Source organism: Heloderma suspectum, chromosome W (assembly GCF_057233095.1).
Source record: "Heloderma suspectum isolate Gila_16-S chromosome W, 16-S_ref, whole genome shotgun sequence".
Classification (NCBI taxonomy): Eukaryota; Metazoa; Chordata; class Lepidosauria; order Squamata; family Helodermatidae; genus Heloderma; species Heloderma suspectum.
Window position 1 is genome coordinate 47670469 of NC_139475.1, and position 19532 is coordinate 47690000.

At 51.4% G+C, this 19532-nt stretch overlaps 1 protein-coding gene across 7 annotated transcripts in view; it reads left to right on the forward strand.

Moving 5' to 3' along the window:
• Positions 1–19532, forward strand: part of LOC146333989 (ATP synthase F(1) complex subunit delta, mitochondrial-like) — a 39275-nt gene that overhangs the window by 1375 nt on the left and 18368 nt on the right. For 3 of the 7 annotated variants that reach the window (XR_014786444.1, XR_014786446.1, XR_014786445.1), the window contains exons 2-4: positions 975–1128; positions 3558–3646; positions 5111–8669. Coding sequence is in view for 4 of the 7 variants with exons in the window: in XM_084825350.1 (XP_084681476.1) it covers positions 339–383; positions 975–1128; positions 3558–3856 (498 nt within the window). In the remaining 3 variants the exon portion in view is untranslated. Of the gene's footprint in view, positions 1–149; positions 384–974; positions 1129–3557; positions 4923–5110; positions 8670–19532 lie in introns of those variants that run through there. The other 4 variants (XM_084825351.1, XM_084825353.1, XM_084825352.1 and 1 more) reach the window with 4 other exon arrangements.

Below are 19532 nucleotides of genomic sequence, written 5' to 3' on the forward strand. Positions count from 1 at the left end.
TTGCCATGGCATCCAGAGCCTGGGAGGGATAAAAACATACCCCCCCACGCACGCACGCGCGCACACACGCACACACACACACACACACACACACACACACACACACTTAAAGAGGAGGAATTAACTCAGTCTCCTTCCTTCCCAACCTGGCGTCCTCCAGCTGTCTTAGAGTACAGCGCCCATCATCCCCACTTGGATGGGGACGATTAAGGTTGTAGTCCAAGACAGCTGGAGGGCGACAGCTTGGGTGAGGAACGAAGGAGGCTGTATTACAGGGCGGGTGGACAAGGGGGAATCTGTCAAGCGTCCAGGGGCGTGACTGATTATTGGCTGTGGAGATGATGGGTGTTGTAGTCCAATGCCTCTGGAGGGCGCCGTGGGGGGTAGGATGAGTGAAAGGATTAGTTGGGGGGGGGCAGGGAGGCCTCTGTGGAAACTCCAGAACAGGAATGCTTATTGGCCAGGATGCCTAGTCTGCTGGGGAGGATGGGTCTTGTAGCCCAATAGTTCTTGAGGAGGCAACAGGTTGCGGGGGGTAATTTGGTATAAGATTATCAGCCTAGTCTTGAGGGACTGGAATCTTGCTTTATTTTTAGGTGAAGAAACGTAGCTCAGTGGAGGAAAAGGCTATTGATGGCTCCTAGTCATGAAGGCTGTTTCTTTGTTTATCTCATTTATTTAGGGCACAAGCCTATGCGTGTTTAGATCGAAAAAAGTCCTACAACTCCCAGCGTTCCCTAGCCAGTAGTGCTAACTGGGGAATGCTGGGAATTGTAGGACTTTTTTCTGTCTAAACATGCATAGGATTGCACCCTTAAGGTATTACTTCCATCACCTCGGAGGATGGGCCCCAAACTCCCCAAATAAAACAAGTTCGGAGAACTTCTGAATGTCCAACCTTTCTTTTCTTTTTTCAAATGCTGCTAGTTTCTGCTCAGCTCCCCGCCTTTTATTCTCTTGCCACCCCTTTCCAGGTTTTCTACAACGCGGCCAACTTGAAGCAAGTGGACGTTCCCACCCTGAGCGGATCCTTCAGCATCTTGGCGGCCCACGTCCCCACCCTGCAAGTCCTGAAGCCGGGCATCATGATGGTCTTTGCCAAGGATGGCTTGTCCACGAAATACTTCGGTGTGTTGGGGGACTGTGCCTGGTGGGAGAGTGGGGCCCCTCTCTGAACGGGCTCCCCGCTCCAACTTGCGCCCGTGCTCCCATTCCCATGCTTTAGGACCAGTGAAAAAGGATCTGCTACAGCTGGACTCAACCTGGTATCTTCCAGTTGTGTTGTGGAAGTTGCAGCCGAGCACATCTGGGAGGCACAAGGAATGTATTTATGGCATTTTTGTCCCGTTCTTTAGCCAAAAAGGTTCCCAAGACAGCTTAGATTTCGTCCCTGCTTGCAGGCTTACAGTCCAAAAGACGCAACACAAAAAGAAAAGAGATTTGAAGGGAGGAGGAGGAGAAAAGTACATTCAGGCACTAGATCCGTAGTGGCAAAGTTCAGCAGGTCCTGGGCACACTGGATAGCATCAGCAGTGACAGTGGGTACCAGGAGGGAGGCGGTTCTCAGCTGGATACCCAGGTTGAATAAGGATGCTGTACAAATGGTACCCAACAGTAATTTCTGTCAGCGGGCTGGACTATACCTAAAGTGTTTCTGAGCATGGTTAGAGAGCTTTTCTCTTCCCAAGGAGCTAGTGCAGCCTGATCCCACGAAAAGAAAAGGGCTTACAAGACAGGGGCCAGCTGTGGCTGGTGGGAGTTGTAGTCTGATGGGCACCAGGCGAGGCTGTAAAACGTTGGTTTTCTCTTTTCTGGGGGAGAGTGGATGCCGGAGGAAAGAGACAGACAGACAGTTTGTCTTCAGCTGCAAATGTCACCACCAGCAGCTATTCCAGCAGGCTGTACTGAGGGAGGTGAGCGGGGAAATGAAGCCATTCTACCAGTCCTGAAGAAAGAAAATTGGTTCCCCCCCCCCTCCCTTTTACCTTGTGCATCATGCCTTTGTAGATTATAAGGCTGCAGGAAAGGACAGGGCCTGTCTTGTTTTACTAATGATATGTAAGCTACACTGGGATGTCTTTTGGCTGAGGAACAGGATAAAAATAAATGAATAATCGCTAAATGTGTCCTGTGTCAGAAGGCAAGGGAAAGAGCAGGGCGACAGGAAAGCCCTGCAAAAGAAAAGGACAACTGTGGACAGAAGCCATTATAAAATGGTCGCGCTGACTCCCCTGTGAGCAGGCAGTCAGAACCCGGCTGCATGACAGGATTCCTGACCCTTTACTGACGTACCGAGGGAACCCCTTCCCCTAAAACACCGCTCCCGGTTTTTCTGGCTGCCTAAATTCGGTCGCTGCCATGCAGCCTTCCTCCAGCCTGGTGGTGCCCTCTGGATGTTTTGGACTTCAGCTCCCATCAGCGCCAGCCAGCAGGGTCAGGAATGCTGGGAGTTGTAGTCCGAAACATCTGGAAGGCCCCGGGTTGGGGAAGTCTGCTGTATTGCCACGTCCCTCAGGACAGCAGGAGGCCTTGTTAATTTGCCAAAAGGAAATACTTTGTCGCCCCTGGCTTTTGCTGGAAGCTTCTGATGAATCTTGCAACGCAGTGGGGGTGTTGCTATATCGTCCGATTAGATGCTGCATCCCCTAACCTAGACAGACGGAAAGGGAGGGTCACCTGGTCTTTTGGGCTCCAGGTGAAAACGTTTTTACCCCAGGCCTTTTTAGGATGGTTTGAGTGCTTTTCGGATCTTTGCTCTCCTTTATTTTTGCTGCTGGTTTTCCTTCAGCTTTCTGATGCAGTCCATTGGTGTGTTTTTCAGCCCTTCCCGCTGCTTTTTCTTTTGTGCTGGTTTTATTATCGCATTGTTTTGTTGGGATTTTGTATTTTATTTCCCCCCGTATGTCACCCAGAGAACTTCGGTTATTGGGCTTTCTGGAAGCATTATAAATATTTAAGGGTACGATCCTATGCATGTTTAGACAGAAAAAGTCCTACAACTCTCAGCACTTTTTCCTGTCTAAACATGCATAGAATTGCACCCAAAATAAATAGCCCGATGGAGCGGGGAGAGGAATAGGATTAATTCATTTCATTTATTATATTTCTATACCGCACCATAGCTGAAGCTGTCTGGGTGGTTCACAAAAATTAAAAACCATTAAAATACATTATACAAAGTAGAAAAACTATTTATGCACAAACGTATAAACAGACAGCACACACAGACAACATATAAAAACATCTTTTAAACAATCAGCCAAAGACAAATCCAGAACCTGATTAAAAACTCATTATACGCTGCCAAATGGCTGAGAGAAGCGGGTAGTTTTAACCAGGCGCCAAGAAGATAACAGTGTTGGTGGCAGGCTGACCTTGTCTGAGAGATCATTCCATAATTGCGGGGGGCACCACTGAGAAGGCTGTCTCCCTTGTTGCCGGCCTACAAGCCTCCCTCGGAGGAGGAACCCAGAGGAGGGCCTTAGATGCTGAACGTAGCATATGGGTCAGTTCATGCCAATTAATTCTGCCCCTCCTTTGCAATCTCATGTTTGCAGTGAGCAGCGGCTCTATCACGGTGACGGCAAACTCTTCTGTCCAACTGCTAGCTGAGGAAGTTGCGCTCTTGGATCAGCTGGATATCGCGGTGAGTGCTTCCCCCTTCTGTCTCCGTGTGTGTGTCTCTCTCTCCTCTCCCCGTTCCCCCGTTAAGTGGCCTAAATCCCGTTTTCCAAAGTTCCAAGCAAAGTGCACAACATGGCCTTTACAACCCATTTTGGCGGGGGGGCTTCTTTTCAAAGGAAGAAACAGCAGCATGTTAACAGTCAAACCATATCCCACCATTTTCTCTTCGTAAAAGAACAAAACCGGGCCACCAACCAGTATAATTTATCGGCTGTTCTAAAATTGTCAAAACCTGTTGCTCAAACTTTGTGCAAAACTTCCCCCTTTGGCTAGCTCTAATCGAGTTAATTTCTTCACAGCTGCAAACACCCATCACTTAGGACAATGTTTAGGCAGAAAAATGTCCTGCAACTCCCTGCGTAGGACTTTTTCTGTCTAAAGACGCAATCCTATGCACGTGTAATGTACCACTCTCTCTTTCTTTTGGGATTTGATTAGTTCTCCAATGCTTTGCATGTACTATATCAGCAACTACTGTGAGAAAGGATTGTTTCCTCATCCTTATTTATCAACCCATGATCAGGGGACTGGAAACAAAGCCCTATGAGGAGAGGCTGAAAGAACCAGGCATGTTTAGCCTTGAGAAGAGAAGACTGAGGGGAGATATGAAGGGACTCTTATTTTATTTATTTATTGAATTTCTTGATCGCCCATCTGGCTGGTCACCTGGCTACTCTGAGCGATGTACAGCAATACAATTTTAAAACAATAAAATGCTACTTTAAAACATCATATTTCTAAAAATACCCTAACCCTCCCCAAATGCCTGCCTGAACAACCACATTTTTAATGCGTGACGGAAGCTCATTAAAGAGGTGGCATGGTGGAGTTCCCTAGGGAGGGAGTTCCACAGAGTAGGGACCACCACAGAGAAAGCCCTCTCCCTCATCCTCACCAGCCTAGCTGTCCTGGCTGATGGGACAGAGAGGAGGCCATCCGAGGCTGTTGAGCGGCCTGACTGGTGTTGCTGGAGGCGCTCCTTAAGATAGGCTGGGCTGGAACCATATAGGGTTTTAAAGGTCAAAACCAACACCTTGAATTTGGCCCGGAAAACAACTGCAACTCCTTCAGCACTGGAGTGATGTGATCTCGCCGGCGGCTACCAGTAATCAGGCAAGCCGCCACATTCTGCACCAGCTGCAGCTTCCGAACCGTCTTCAAGGGTAACCCCCCATGGAGCGCATTACAGTAGCCTAACGAGAGGAGACCAGGGCATGTACTACCGATGGTCAGGAAGGTAGGGACGCAGCTGCCATATCAGATGGAGTTGGTACAGTGCTGTCCAGCTCACAGCTGACACCTGAGCCTCCATGGACAGCTGGGAGTCCAAAATGACCCCCAGGCTGAGGACCTGGTCTTTCAAGGGTAGCCATACCCCGTTCAACACCAGGTCAACATCCCCCAACCTCCTCTTGTCTCCCACCAGAAGTACCTCGGTCTTGTCAGGGTTCAGCTTCAGCTTATTCCTCCCCATCCAGCCACTCACCGTCTCCAGACATTTGGACGGATTCCACAGCCAACCCTGGTGAAGATTTGAATGAGAGGTAGAGCTGCGTGTGTGTCATCCGCATGTTGATGACACCGCACCCCAAACCTCCTGGTGATAGCCCCCAGAGGCTTCACATAGATGTTAAATAGCATCAGGGAGAGGATGGAACCCTGTGGCACCCCACACGTGAGTGGCCACGGGTCCGACACCTCCTCTCCCAATGCTACCCTCTGGTACCTCCCGGAGAGGAAGGACCGGAACCACTGTAATACGATGTCTCCAATGCCCATCCTCTCCAGGCGGTCCAGGAGGATACCGTGGTCAATGGTATCAAAAGCCGCTGAGAGGTCAAGGAGAACAAGGAAGGAGCATTCACCCCTATCCAAAGCCCTCCTCATATCATCCACCAAGGCGACCAAGGCCGTTTCTGTCCCGTACCCAGGCCTGAAGCCCGATTGAAATGGATCTAGATAATTGGCTTCATCCAAGCTCTTCAAGGACTTGAAAGGCAGTCCCGGAGAAGAAGGCCAGGATCTCTTCTCGATCACCCCAAAGTGCAGGACACGGAATAATGGGCTCAAGCTTCAGGAAGCCAAATTCCGGCTGAACATCAGGAAAAACTTCCTGACTGTTGGAGCAATATGACAATGGAACCGATGACCTGGGGAGGTGGTGGGCTCTCCCACACTGGCGGCATTCAAGATGAGGCTGGGCAGCCATCTGTCAGGGATGCTTTGACTTGGATTCCTGCATTGAGCAGGGGTGGACTAGATGGTCTTATAGGCCCCTTCCAACCCTACTATTCTATGATTCTCCCTGCTGCATTTTGTTGTGATACAAGAGTATTTGGGGTGGGGAAGCTATCAAATGTTATTTTAAGTGGTTGTGATTTCTCCCATGTTATTTTGTAAACTTTGTATTTTAGCATGGCTTTTTTGTAAACTGCCCTGGAAACATTGCTACAGGGCTGAATATATAGATAATATAAACAAAAGGTCCAAAAGATATCAGAATTGCTTCTCTTCTCCCTGCCTCCCCCAACTCTACTGCACAACCAGGAATTTTTTTAAAAAGTCGTACTTGCTGCAAAATGTTGCAGTGTTTTCTGCAACAGGAGTGCTTTTGTTCTGTACACCACATGATAGAAGTGTACAAAATTATGCCTGGTGTGGAAAGTGTATAGGGAGACATTTTTCTCCCTCTCTCATAATGCTAGAACCCAATGGGATCATCCCATGAAGGTGGGAGATTCAGGACAGATGAAAGGAAGGACTTCTTCACACAAGCGCAGAGTTAAACTATGGAACTCACTTCCACAAGATGGAGTGATGACCACCCATTTGGATGGCTTTAAAAGGGGGTTGGATAAATTCATGGAGGAGAAGGCTGTCAATGGCTAGTAGTCCTGATGGCTCTATGCTACCTCCAGTATCAGAGGTAGTATGCCTATGTCCACCAGTTGCTGGGGAACATGGGTGGGAGGGTCCAGTTGCACTCTTGTCCTGGTTGTGGGTTTCCTGTGAGCAGCTGGTTGGCCACTGTGTGAACAGAATGCTGGACCAGATGGACCCTGGTCTGATCCAGCAGGGCTTGTCTTATGTTCTTACAGGTGCCAGCCAGCTTTGCACCCTCTAAGATACTCCATTCTTCCCTCGGTTTTCCTTCTTTAATTTCATAGGTACTGAGCATGCTTTGTCCACATTGGGCTGTATATTTGCCTCATTAGGCTTGTTTCTTTTCTTTTTTTAAAAAAAGATTGTTTTCCGCTTCTGCGCACCTAAGAGTTCCCCCAAACAAGCTGATATCTCCCTGTTATTTCTTGGATTTGTAACAGTTTGGAGTTACAGTTCTGTTGACACACACCACCCGTGTTCGCAATTAGAAGAAGGGATGCTTATGCAAGTCTTTAGCTAGTATTATGGGGGTGGATTGCTATGGCCGGGCTGCAGTGGCTTAGGATGAGCAGTCCAGACGCAGGGAACATGAACCGAGTGTCTCTTTGCTGCTGCTTGTAGGATTCTCACTCGGGAGGGCAGAAAGAGTGCCCTTCATCTTCGAAAAATGGGGAATGACTCCTCAAGTCCCAGCGGTTTTTGACCCTGCCCCATCCACCTTCAGACATATTTTGAGAGCTTAGAGCAGAGGCAACCTTCTTCCTATGAAGAGCCATTCCCCGATGGCCAGTCCGTCTCCCCTCACCTCCACCCACCAGTCATTTGGTGGTTTCCCTGGTGTGTCTGGCAGTCGCAAAAACATGCATAATTGTTTATGTGCAAAAATCTGCACTTCTGCAAAACTGCATTTCACGCATATGCAAATATATGCATTCGCAAAAATGCACGTTTTCACATGCATAAATGAGCACATTCGCAGAAAAGCACATTTTCATGCACATGCAAAGATGCGCATTTTTACAATCTCCATTTTATTTTTGAAAAATGGCGACCGCGGAGCTTGACAAGGCCACCGGAGTGAGTGTGGGCCACTCGTCAGTTAGGGGCAAGCGGGGGCAGAGGCTCGGTCGGGCACCTGCGCCATCCCTGCTTTGTGCTTCGTGAAAGGCAGTAAGAGCTTTAAGCTAAAATAAGCTGGGATTTTTCGTCTTCAGGTCCCGCCCCTTGGCCTTCACCCCACCATTTGACTCTGCCCCTGAGCGCGTATCCAAAAGTTGAGTTCCACCCTTGGGTCGACACATTTAACACCCCAGGTCTGTTGGGAGCTGCGGCAGCTAGATGGACAAGCTGGAGCCAAAAGTGTAATGACCCGATGCAAAAATGACATCCTAGTCAATAACATCAGTATCGAAACCTTTTTTTATTGCCATTTTTGTAATACCCCGCTTTTCAGGATACAAATCCTTCTAAGGCAGCTTACCAGCGAAGGGCCGTGGCTCAGTGGTAGAGCACATGCTTTGCATGCAGAAAGACCCAGGTTCAATCCCTGGCGACTCTAGGTAGGGCTGGGAAAGATTCCTGCCCGAAACCCTGGGAAGCGGCTGCTGCCAGTCAGTGTTGACAGTACTGGGCTAGATGGACCAAGGTGTCAGGGTGGACACTGAGCCCATAGAATCCCAGAGTAGTTCTGATTCTGAGGAAGAGCAGTCGCTCCTGGGAGAGGAGCGCGCTCCTCTTTCCCAGGGCCCACAGCTGGCGGAGATTCCTCCCACCGGCATTCCTGGCTTAGATAGCAGTCCTGGGAGTGACAGAGTGCGGGAAGCAGACTTGATGGACGCACGACGCCGACGCAGAGAGCGGCGCCAAATGGAGGGCACAGAAAGGAGGCGTAGTGCCCAGTTGGTGCGCAAACAACAGCTGCGCCCAGAGGATCCAAGGGAAAAGGGGAGGGACTCTCCCTAGTCCTTAAGTTCAGGGGTCTGCCAGTGATTCCCTTTCAAACGGGGACCAACTGTTCCAACTTAAGGGATAGGTACTCTGCTGCTCAGATCTAGTTGCTAACAGTAGAGTTGTTAAGATGTAAAAGAAGAATAAAGCTTTGAAAGGAATCCCTTTGTCTGTGTCTGGACTTGGCTACTGGATTAGACTGAGAGAGGCCTCCAAGGAGCCCTTGACAGCTTGGTCCCCGTTCCTCTTTTTTTTTCTTTCTCTCCTCTCTCTCTCTCTCTTCTTCTATTGCCTTATGGAGGGTGCCGGGGACCCAGCGGTGCAAGCTCTGGCTCAAGAGAACCAGATGCTCCGTGATCAGATGGCTCAACTGACGGCTGCCGTGCAGAATCTACAGGCTGCGTTTCAACCCCCTCCACCTCTGATTCCCCCCCACCACAAGTGCCCAGTGGCTTTGCCAGAGAAGTTTTCTGGTGAGAAAGGACATGCGTCTTAGGCCTGAGGATTTCCAGATGGAACAGGTTCGTGTGGGTTTCATCATTAACCTACTGTTAGGCATGGCAGCTAGATGGGCTTCGGGGCTCCTGCTCGCTAATGACCCCCTGCTCGGGGACTATCAAGGTTTCATGACAGCCATGGCCCGTTTTTTCGGTGACCCCCTGCACACGCAGACGGCTTCTCAGGAGATTCGCCACCGCCGGCAGGGCAAGGACTCAGTTTCCAGCTACGCGACAACCTTTCGCTTGCTGATGCAGGATTTACAGTGGAATGATGCCGCGCTAGTGGCTCAGTTTTTGGATGGTTTGAATGACGAGATCTTAGATGAGTTGGCGCGCACGCCCAGCCCGCCTACTTTGGAGGAGCTCATCCAGACCTGCCTTCAGATAGATGGTCAGCTGGAGGGGCGCCGGCAGACCCGGCGGGGTGCCGGGGGCCGGTATTTCCCTCCTCCCATTCCCCCACGTTTCCTGCCTCCTCCCCCACCCCCTGCTCCGGCGCTGGGGGTGGAGGAGACCCCGATGCAGCTGGGGGCTACCCGAGCCTCACTGCCGCCAGAGGAGCTTGAGCGCCGGCGTGCTGAGCGCCAATGGTTTCGATGTGGAAACCAGGGGCATTTCGCCAAGACCTGCCGAGTTAAATCCACAGCTCCGCTGCCTCCTCCTCCTCTCCTTGACCCTTCTCCTCCTCCTCTCCTTCCCCCCCCTCCTCCTCCTCCTCGTCCCCAGGCCTGACTAGACTGCCCCCCAAGCTTGTTGGGGGCCTTCAGTGTGGGGGTCAGTTCCCCACCAGGTGGGTGCCTTCCCCCACCCTCCCATCTGCTGTTGCATGTTCACCTCCGCTCCTCTCAGAGGGGGGGGAGGCCCTGGCTTTAGTGGACTCGGGGGCTACGACCAGTTTCATGGATGAGACCTTCGCCCTCTTCCACAAGATTCCTACCCTGCTCCTTCCTGCCCCCTTGGCAGTGCCGACCATCGATGGGCGTCCTCTCTCTTCGGGCGAGGTGACCCGTATTACACTTCCGCTCACTCTGCGCTCCCAGTCCCACGTTGAGCAGATTCAGTTTCACTTAGCCAAGGTTCCCTTATACCCAATCGTGCTGGGTGTTTCCTGGCTCTCTAAGCACAACCCTCAGATTTCTTGGGGGCTTCAGCAAGTGGAGTTTGCGTCTCCCTACTGACGGGAGCATTGCCTCCCGGAAGAGGCGCCAGTCCCAGCCCAGGCATTAACCCTTCCCCCCCCCCCCCGTCTGCTTCTGGCAGTCCTTCAGCTACCGTCATCCTCCCAGAGAAGTATGCAGCGTTTCGGGATGTGTTTGACAAGAAGGAGGCTGACCGGCTTCCCCCCCAAGGCCTGGCGGCAGCTGCAGTGCCTCATTCTTGGGAGGAGCTCCTTCTCTCTGCACAGGCTCAGGATGCTTTTGTTCGCACAAAGGTGGAGGAATTGGGGCTAGCCTCTTCCCCCCCCACTCTACCCCCTTCTCTTTGCGAGGTGGCCTGCTTTACCATTCCGGCCGGGTCTATGTGCCTTCGAGACCCCTCCGCGAGAAGGTCCTCCATCAGTGCCACGACTCCCCCACAGCTGGGCATTTTGGCATCGCCAAGACCCTGCATGGAGTGACGAGGGATTTTTGGTGGCCTCGTGTGTGTCAGGACGTCAAGTCCTATGTCGCCTCCTGCCCAACCTGCCAGCAGGCGAAGGCCCCCTCAGGCAAGCCCACAGGCTTGCTTCACCCCCTGCCTACCCCCTCAGGACCTTGGAAACTGCTCTCCCTTGACTTCATCACTGACTTGCCTCGTTCGCACGGTAAGACCACCATTCTGGTGGTGGTGGATTTGTTTTCTAAGATGGCCCATTTCATCCCCTGCTCTGGGTTGCCCACAGCCAGGGAGACGGCATAGCTGTTCGTGGCGCATGTTTTCCACCTCCACGGATGGCCCGAGGGTCTCATTTTGGATAAGGGGGCCCAATTCACTGCCCATTTCTGGAGGGAGCTACTTGCGTTGCTCCATGTGACGCTCCGTCTTTCCTCCGCCCACCATCCACAGACGGACGGTCAGACATGTAAATTACCAGCAGGATGACTGGTTTTCCTTGCTGCCTCTCACAGAATTTGCTTATAACAATGCCTGCCATGCTTCCACGCGCCAAACTCCTTTTTTTGCCAATTTTGGTTACCGCTCCAAGGCCTTCCCGTCCACCCTAGCTCCCTCTTCAGTGCCAGCGGCCCAGGACTTTTTAGAGGAGTTGCGAGCAGTACACCACCTCTTACAGGACTCCCTCGAGAAAGCCAAGACAGCCTACAAGGCCTCCGCAGACCGGCGGTGCCAGCCGGGTCCGTCTCTGCAACCGGGGGACTGGGTTTGGTTGTCCACCCAATACCTCCCCTATCACTCGCCCGCAAGGAAGCTCGTGCCTCGCCGCACGGGGCCTTTCCAGATTACGGCCCGGTTTAACCCTGTTGCTTTTCGCCTGGCTCTCCCCCCCCCCCATGAAGATCCATCCTGTTTTTCATCGGTCCTTGCTGTCCCCCCTGGTTTCTGGTGACCCTCATCGCTCGGCCGGCCCCCCCGCCCCCTGCCGCCAGTGATGGTGGAGGGGGAGGAGGAGTTTGATGTCGCAGAGATTCTGGACTCCCGCCTTTCTCGTGGCCGCTTGCAATATCTGGTGGACTGGAAGGGGTACGGGCCTGATGAGCGATCCTGGGAACCCGCGGAAAATGTGCATGTTCCGTTGCTGCTGAGGCGCTTCCACCAGCTGTAACCCCACAAACCCGGGGCCCCAGGGGAGGGGCACGAGGGGGGGCCTCATGGTAGCGAGGATGATGTCAGGGTGGAAACTGAGCCCCAGAGCAGTTCTGATTCTGAGGAAGAGCAGTCGCTCCTGGGAGAGGAGCGCGCGCCTCTTTCCCAGGGCCAACAGCTGATGGAGATTCCTCCCACCAGCATTCCTAGCTTAGATAGCAGTCCAGGGAGTGACAGAGCGCAGGAAGCAGACTTGATGGACACCGATGCAGAGAGCGGCGCCAAATGGAGGGCACAGAAAGGAGGCGTAGTGCCCGGTTGGCGCGCAAACAACGGCTGCACCCAGAGGATCCAAGGGAAAAGGGGAGGGACTCTCCCTAGTCCTTAAGTTCAGGGGTCTGCCAGTAATTCCCTTTCAAACGGGGACCAACTGTTCCAACGTAGGGCATAGGTACTCTGCTGCTCAGATCTAGTTGCTAACAGTAGAGTTGTTAAGTTGTAAAAGAGGAATAAAGCTTTGAAAAGAATCCATTTGTCTGTGTCTGGACTTGGCTACTTAGACTGAGAGAAGCCTCCAAGGAGCCCTTGACACAAGGGTCTGTTTAACTATGAGGCAGCTTCCTCTGTCCCTACTTAAATCCGCTCTTTATTCCGGACCATGGAGACTGGAAATTTGCTGTCTTAGGGCAGGGGGGACTGGAGACAAAGCCCTATGGGGAGAGACTGAAGGAGCTGGGTGTGTTTGGCCTTGAGAAGAGAAGACTGAGGGGAGATATGATAGCACTCTTCAAGGACTTGAAAGGTTGTCCCAGAGAGGAAGGCCAGGATCTCTTCTCCATCATCCCATAGTGCAGGACATGGAATAATGGGCTCAAGCTGCAGGAAGCCAGATTCCGGCTCAACATCAGGAAGAACTTCCTGACTGTTAGAGCAATACGACAATGGAACCAATTCGCCAGGGAGGCGGTGGGCTCCCCACACTGGAGGCATTCAAGACGAGGCTGGACAGCCATCTGTCAGGGATGCTCTGACTTGGATTCCTGCACTGAGCAGGGGGTTGGACTTGATGGTCTCATAGACCCCTTCCAACCCTACTATTCTATGATTCTGTGATCCCAGGTTCAATCCCCAGCGTCTCCAGGTAGGGCTAGGAAAGAATCCTGCCCAAAACCACAGAGAGCCGTTGTTGCCAGTCGGTGTTGACAATACTGGGCTAGAGGGAACAAGGGTTTGACTCGGTATAAGGCAGCTTCCACTGTTCCTTGGTGGCATAAAGGCACATTTGATAAAATCTCAGAAAACCATATTGAAATGTAGCCATGCAATTAGGATCTGGCCAACAGAGTGTTTGGGGGGAAAGGCAGGGGAGAGAGGCATTCCTGCTGAAACAGGCTCTGTTTCCCTCTTCCCCCACTCTCCGTCCTCTGGAATTCCTTCCCACAGGGCATTCGGTGGTAATGGTCCTTTAGAGACTTGAAGGCCTGAGGGGAAAGACAGTGGGGTTTAAATGAAAAAATTGGATTGGGAGGGGGGGTTCCTCCCAAAATCCTTTGCACTGTAAAATATATATGTATTTATTTCAAACATATTCCTCCCTATTGTCAGGGTGGAAACTGAGCCCATGGAGCCCCAGAGCAGTTCTGATTCTGAGGAGGAACAGCAATCCATGGGAGAGGAGCGCGCTCATCGCTCACAGGCACAGCAGCTGGCAGAGATTCCTCCTGCTAGCATTCCTGGGATAGATAGTGACCCTGGCAGCGAGAGAGCGCGGGAGGGGGGCTTGCTGGACGCTTGGCGCAGACGCAGGGAACGACGCCAGATGGAGGGTGCCGAAAAGAAGGCGCTCTGCTCGTTTGGCGCTCAAACAACGGTCGCGTCCCGAGGACCCAAGGGAAAGAGGGAGGATCTCTCCCTGGCCCGTAAGTTCAGAGTCCTCCCGTAGTTCCCCTTCAAACAGGGACCAACTGCTTTACCTGGAGCTTCGGCTGCTCTGCTATCTTTCCCCAGTGCAGTTCCTTGCTTAGTCGCTGGTGATTAGTATCTGAAAGAGTCATGAAGTAATAAAGGAATAAAGCCTTGGAAATAATCCTCGTCGTCTGTGTCCTGAGTTGACTATTGGAAGGGACTGCAAGAGGCAGCTAGGGCGCTCCTGACACCTATATCATGAAGATGTCAGGGTGATGTACAGATAAAATCGATGTAAACAGTATAACACAGCTAAAAACCTATTAAACCATTAAACGAGCCAATACCAATTAAAATCTAAAAGAGTTAAAACAGTGTGCTACTTTATGGAATGCATTTAGCCCTCAAAGGCTTGGATAAAAAGCCATGGTTTGACTTGTCACTGAAAGGAAAGCAATGTCTGTGCCAATCGGGCCTCTAAGGCAGTGGTCCCCAACCTTTTTGGGACCAGGGACTGGTCCGTGGAAGACAATTTTTCCACGGACCGGGGGGAGGGATGGGACCAGGCCGCAGTAGGGGTGTGGGAACCCCCCTTACCTTGGGTCCGCGGGGGGGGGCAATCCGTCCCTCACACACACCCCCGGAATCCTCGCTGGCCCTGGACTTGCTGTGGAGCTGCCAGCTGGCTCCGGCCGGGGGAGGACTTCCAGCCGCTGGGATGCAAATGGCGTCCACATAGCGGATGCCATTTGCGTCCCTGTTCTTTGCAATAATAGGCTATTACTGCAAAGAACAGGCTCCGACTGGAAGCATATTGGCAGCCAGTGCAGTTCCTTTAAAACCAGTGTTATGTGATCTTCACGAGGTGGTTAGCAGTCCAGCTGCTGCATTTTGCACTGGCTGCAACGTCTGAGTCATCTTCAAGGGCAGCCCCACATAAAGGGCATTGCAGTAGTCTAATTGGGAAGTGACCAGCGCCTGCACTACTGTGGCTAGCTTATCCCTTTCCAGGAAAGGCCCAGTGTCGGCACACAGTGTCCATGGGCAGGCGCTGATATGCCCATGCCTAAGCAGTAGCCGCTATTTAGATGCCTACCTTTCCCCCTCAGTTCCTGACTATTGAGCCTCAGCGGCTGCAGTTCAGTCTACATCAGCCATTTTGTGCTTTCCCACAATGCCCCACACCAACGCAGCACCTGTCCACTTCGACTTCTGAGCCCGGTATCTTCTCTCCCCACCCTGTTGGCAGGCGGCCAAGTCAAACCTAGAGAAGGCCCTGTTGAAGCTGTCCGCAGCCTCGGACAAAGCAGCAAAGGCAGAAGCACAGATCAGCATGGAAGCCAACGAAGCGATTGTGAAAGCTTTGCAGTGAAGAGGGTGAGTGAGCACCTTCCGCTGGGTTTCGTCTTGGTCTGATGACAGATCCCTCTTTCGTGCCCCCCAGTCTTACTGGCCCAGTTTCCAGCTGTGCAGCACGCTAGCTCGTGAGTTATGCCAAGTTGGTGAAGCCCAGTGGTTAGCAAGCGATCCTCCCACTCTAAGCCCAGTCCCCCAGTAGCAATAAAAACAGTGGCCTACCTTACACGCTTGTCTATAAGGATCCCAGAGAGAGTAGACATGAACTGTCACTTGGACAGATTCCTGCCACTAGATGGTGCAGTAGGACAGATAAAACTCCTGCGAGGACAAGGAAGAAGGAAAACTCTGCCATGAGGTCAGAAGCTGCAAATGTCTCTTCCCCCACCCCGTACCCAGGCTGCGTTTCCAGTAGTTAATTCTCACACCGGCTCAGACAATAAATCACTTCCCTTCACTGCTGCTCAGTGGGGATTCGACCGCTCCCGTTCCTCCATGCCAAAAAGGAGAATAACATTTGTCCTGTTGTCCTCTTGCATTGAGTGCGAGTGACCCTGAGAGGACGCTGCCTTTGCAAAGGGCCACCCTGCCTGGCTCCAAGCATCCAAGGAGGACAAAAAGTTATTTATTTACAAATCTTTCTAGGCCAAATTTCAAGGCAGGGGCTCTCCCCAGACAGCTTACCATGATAAAGTTCCCTGCGGTAAAAACGGCACAAAATGAATAGAGTCAGCAAATGCCAGCAATCGAGACATCTTGCCTAGATGGTAATAACAATCTGAAACACGGTTGCAGTGAAAGGAAGTCAGGGCAATTCAATAAAACATCGTCAGGAGAAGGCTGGAGGAAAGGCTGCAGTGAGTGGTCTGTTCGATCCCCATTCCAATAATAAAATTAATTTCTGAAGTAATTCCAGAGGCGTGGGGCCACTGCAGAGAAGGCCCTCTCTCATGTACTTGCGTTCTCACACATGCACACACACATCCAAATGGAATTAGAAGTAAACCTCCACTAGTCAACTTGCAGCAGTAAAAGAGGCCAAACTGCAACCAAATAGGCACCCTATAGCAGGCTCCCCCAAGCTAATGACCTCCAGATGTGTTGGACTACAACACCCATCATCCAGCACAACTGGAGGGCCTGGGCTGGGGCAGGCAGCCCTCCAGCAAAGGAGCATAGGCAGCTGTCTTCAATCGGGCCAGATGAGTTGTCCGATCAGATTTCTTTGTATATTCCAGCCTTCCAGCTTGAGCGTGAGTTATGCGAGGGTTAAGCAACCTTTGCATAACCCATGGTCTGTATTATTATAATTATTATTAATTTCATTTCTGTACCACCCAGTAGCCAAAGTTCTCTGGGCGACTCACAACCATTACAAGCCACAACACTCTGCAACGTTAAATGATACAACATTATAATACAGCATAGTATGAATAGAATCATAGAATAGTAGAGTTGGAAGGGGCCTACAAGGCCATCACGTCCAACCCCCTGCTCAAGGCAGGAATCCAAGTCAGCGCATCCCTGACAGATGGCTGTCCAGCCTCATCTTGAATGCCACCAGTGTGGGAGAGCCCACCACCTCCCTAGGGAATGGGTTCCATTGTCGTATTGCTCTAACAGTCAGGAAGTTTTTCCTGCTGTTCAGCCGGAATCTGGCTTGCTGTCACTTGAGCCCATGATTCCGTGTCCTACACTGTGGGGTGATCGAGAAGAGATCCTGGCCTTCCTCTCTGTGACAACCTTTCAAGTACTTGAAGAGCGCTATCCTGTCTCCCCTCAGTCTCCTCTTCTCAAGGCTAAACATGCCCAGTTCTTTCCATCTCTCTTCATAGGGCTTTGTTTCCAGGCCCCTGATCATCTTTGTTGCCCTCCTCTGAACCCTCTCCAGTTTGTCTGCATCCTTCTTAAAGTGTGGTGCACAGAACTGGACACAGTACTCCAGATGAGGCCTAACCAGTGCTGAGTAGAGGGGGACTAGTACTTCCTGGGATTTGGAAGCTATGCTTCTATTAATGCAGCCCAAAATAGCATTTGCCTTTTTTGCAGCCACATCACATTGTTGGCTCATATTCAGCTTGTGATCGACAACAATTCCAAGATCCTTCTCGCTTGTAGTGTTGTTGAACCACGTATCCCCTGTCTTGTAACTGTAGTGGCAAGAGTGTTGGACTGGGAGCTGGGAGATCCGGGTTCTAGTCCCCACTCGGCCATGGAAGCTCACTGGGTGATTTTGGGCCAGTCACACACTCTCAGCCCAACCTACCTCACAGGGTTGTTGTTGTGAGGATAAAATGGAGAGGAGGAGGATAATGTAAGCCGCCTTGGGTTCCTTGCAAGAGGAAAAAAGGTGGGGTATAAATGCAATAAATAAATAAATAAATATAAATTGTAACTGTGCATTTGGTTTCTTTTTCCTTGGTGCAGAACTTGGCATTGATCCCTATTAAATTTCATTCTGTTGTTTTCTGCCCAGCGCTCCAGTCTATCAAGATCCCTTCAAATTTTGTTTGTGTCTTCCAAAGTATTAGCTATCCCGCCCAATTTTGTGTCCTCTGCAAATTTGATCAGCGTTCCCTGCACCTCCTCCTCCAAGTCATTGATAAAAATGTTGATGAGCCCTGGGCCCAGGACTGAGCCCTGCGGTACCCCACTCGTTACCTCTCCCCAGTTTGAGAAGGCCCAATTGAGAAGCACTCTTGGAGTCCGATTCTGTAGCCAGCTGTGGATCCACCGGATCGTTGTTTCATCTCGCCCACTTTGAGCTAGTTTGCTCCTCAGGAGATCATGGGGCACTTTGTCGAAAGCTTTGCTGAAATTGAGGTATATGATGTCCACAGCATTCCCACGGTCCACAAGGGAGGTTACTTGATCAAAAAATGAGATCAGATTCATCTGGCAGGACTTGTTCTTGACAAATCCATGTTGGCTTCGAGTAATCACTGCGTTGTTTTCAAGGTGCTTACAGATGGATTGCTTTATCATCTGCGCCAGAATTTTCCCAGGGATTGATGTCAGACTGACTGGTCTGTAGTTCCCAGGTTCCTCCTTTTTACCCTTTTTGAAGATAGGGACCACATTAGCCACCCTCCAGTCCTCTGGCACTTCCCCCGTCCTCCATGATTGCTCAATGAGAATAGACAGTGGCTCTGAGAGTTCTTCTGCCAGTTCCTGTATTACTCTACGGTGCAGTTCGTCTGGCCCTGGAGATTTGAACACATTCAAAGTAATGAGGTGTTCCTTGACCATATGCCTGTCGATCTCAAGCTGCAATCCTGCCCCTTCAGCCTGGACTTCGCCTTTGCCAGTGGGGTCATAGACCCTCTTTTGGGAGAAGACTGAGCCAAAGTAGGAATTGAGCACCTCTGCCTTTTCCTTGTCATCTGTTATCGTTTTGCCATCCTTATTTAATAGCTGAACCACCATTTCTTTCCTCTGCCTTTTACTGTGCACATAGCTGAAGAAAGCCTTTTTGTTTGCTTTCAGCCTCCCTCGCTAACCTCAGCTCGTTCTCAGCTTTCACCTTCCTGACACCATCCCTTCAATTCTGTGCTACCTGCCTGTACTCGCTTGAACAGGAGGAGGCATCTGACGTTCCTCCTCGCAGGGCAGGTGGTGGTTGGTGGCCCTGTGAGGGAGGTGAGGGAACAGCAAGCTGTCTCCGAATATCTGGAGTGCTGCCATGCCGAAGGTGGAGCAGGCCTGTTCTCTCTCGCTCCAGAGGGCAGGACTAGAACCTGTAGGAGGGAATGGTAGGGAGGCAGATTTCAGCTAAACATTAGGAGAAACATCCTGGCAATCAGAGCTGTGCAGTGGTAGGACAGACTGCCTCAGGAAAAGTGCTGGGATCTCCTTCGCTGGAGATCTTGAAGCACAGGCAAGGGTCCCAGTCCAGCCCTCCGTTGTTCTGCCAAACAATGGTACCACTAAACCATCATTTGGTAGTTTCCTGGCTTTTGTGCAGTTCCCCCCCCCCCACCCCATTCTAAAAGGTTGAAATGCCTCCCCTGAGTCTTTGTGACTGGCAGGAAGAGCTTTACGCTACAGTATGCTGGTATTGTTTGTGTTTTGTCCCTCCCCCGCCGGCCAGAGTGTGACCCCAAGCTATAGCCAATCAGGGGTTGCAATCCAGTGATATCTGGAAGTCCTCCCATTCCCCATCCCTGTTGCTGGTGTAAGAGTCCAGCGCTGAGATTCTATGATTCCAGCTGGAACAGGTTCTGGGGTGGTCTCCCTGGCTGACTTCCGCTTTAGATCCCAGAGGGCCTGTGTGACTTTCATTTGAGGGGTGCGAGTGCAGCACCAGTTCGGGGGGGGGGGGACTGCACAAAATGCAGTAGGGTGAAATCGAGAAGGGTCAGGTAACTGAGCATGCTGCAGAAAACGCCATTTTCCCCCCTGGTTGGCTGGATAGAGCAGCAGTCTGCAGCCTTTTCAGACCTGGGACCTGCCCTAATCCAAACGTGGATAACGGGCCCCATTTCTGAATGCTTTCAAACAGCTTTCCCCCAGCTT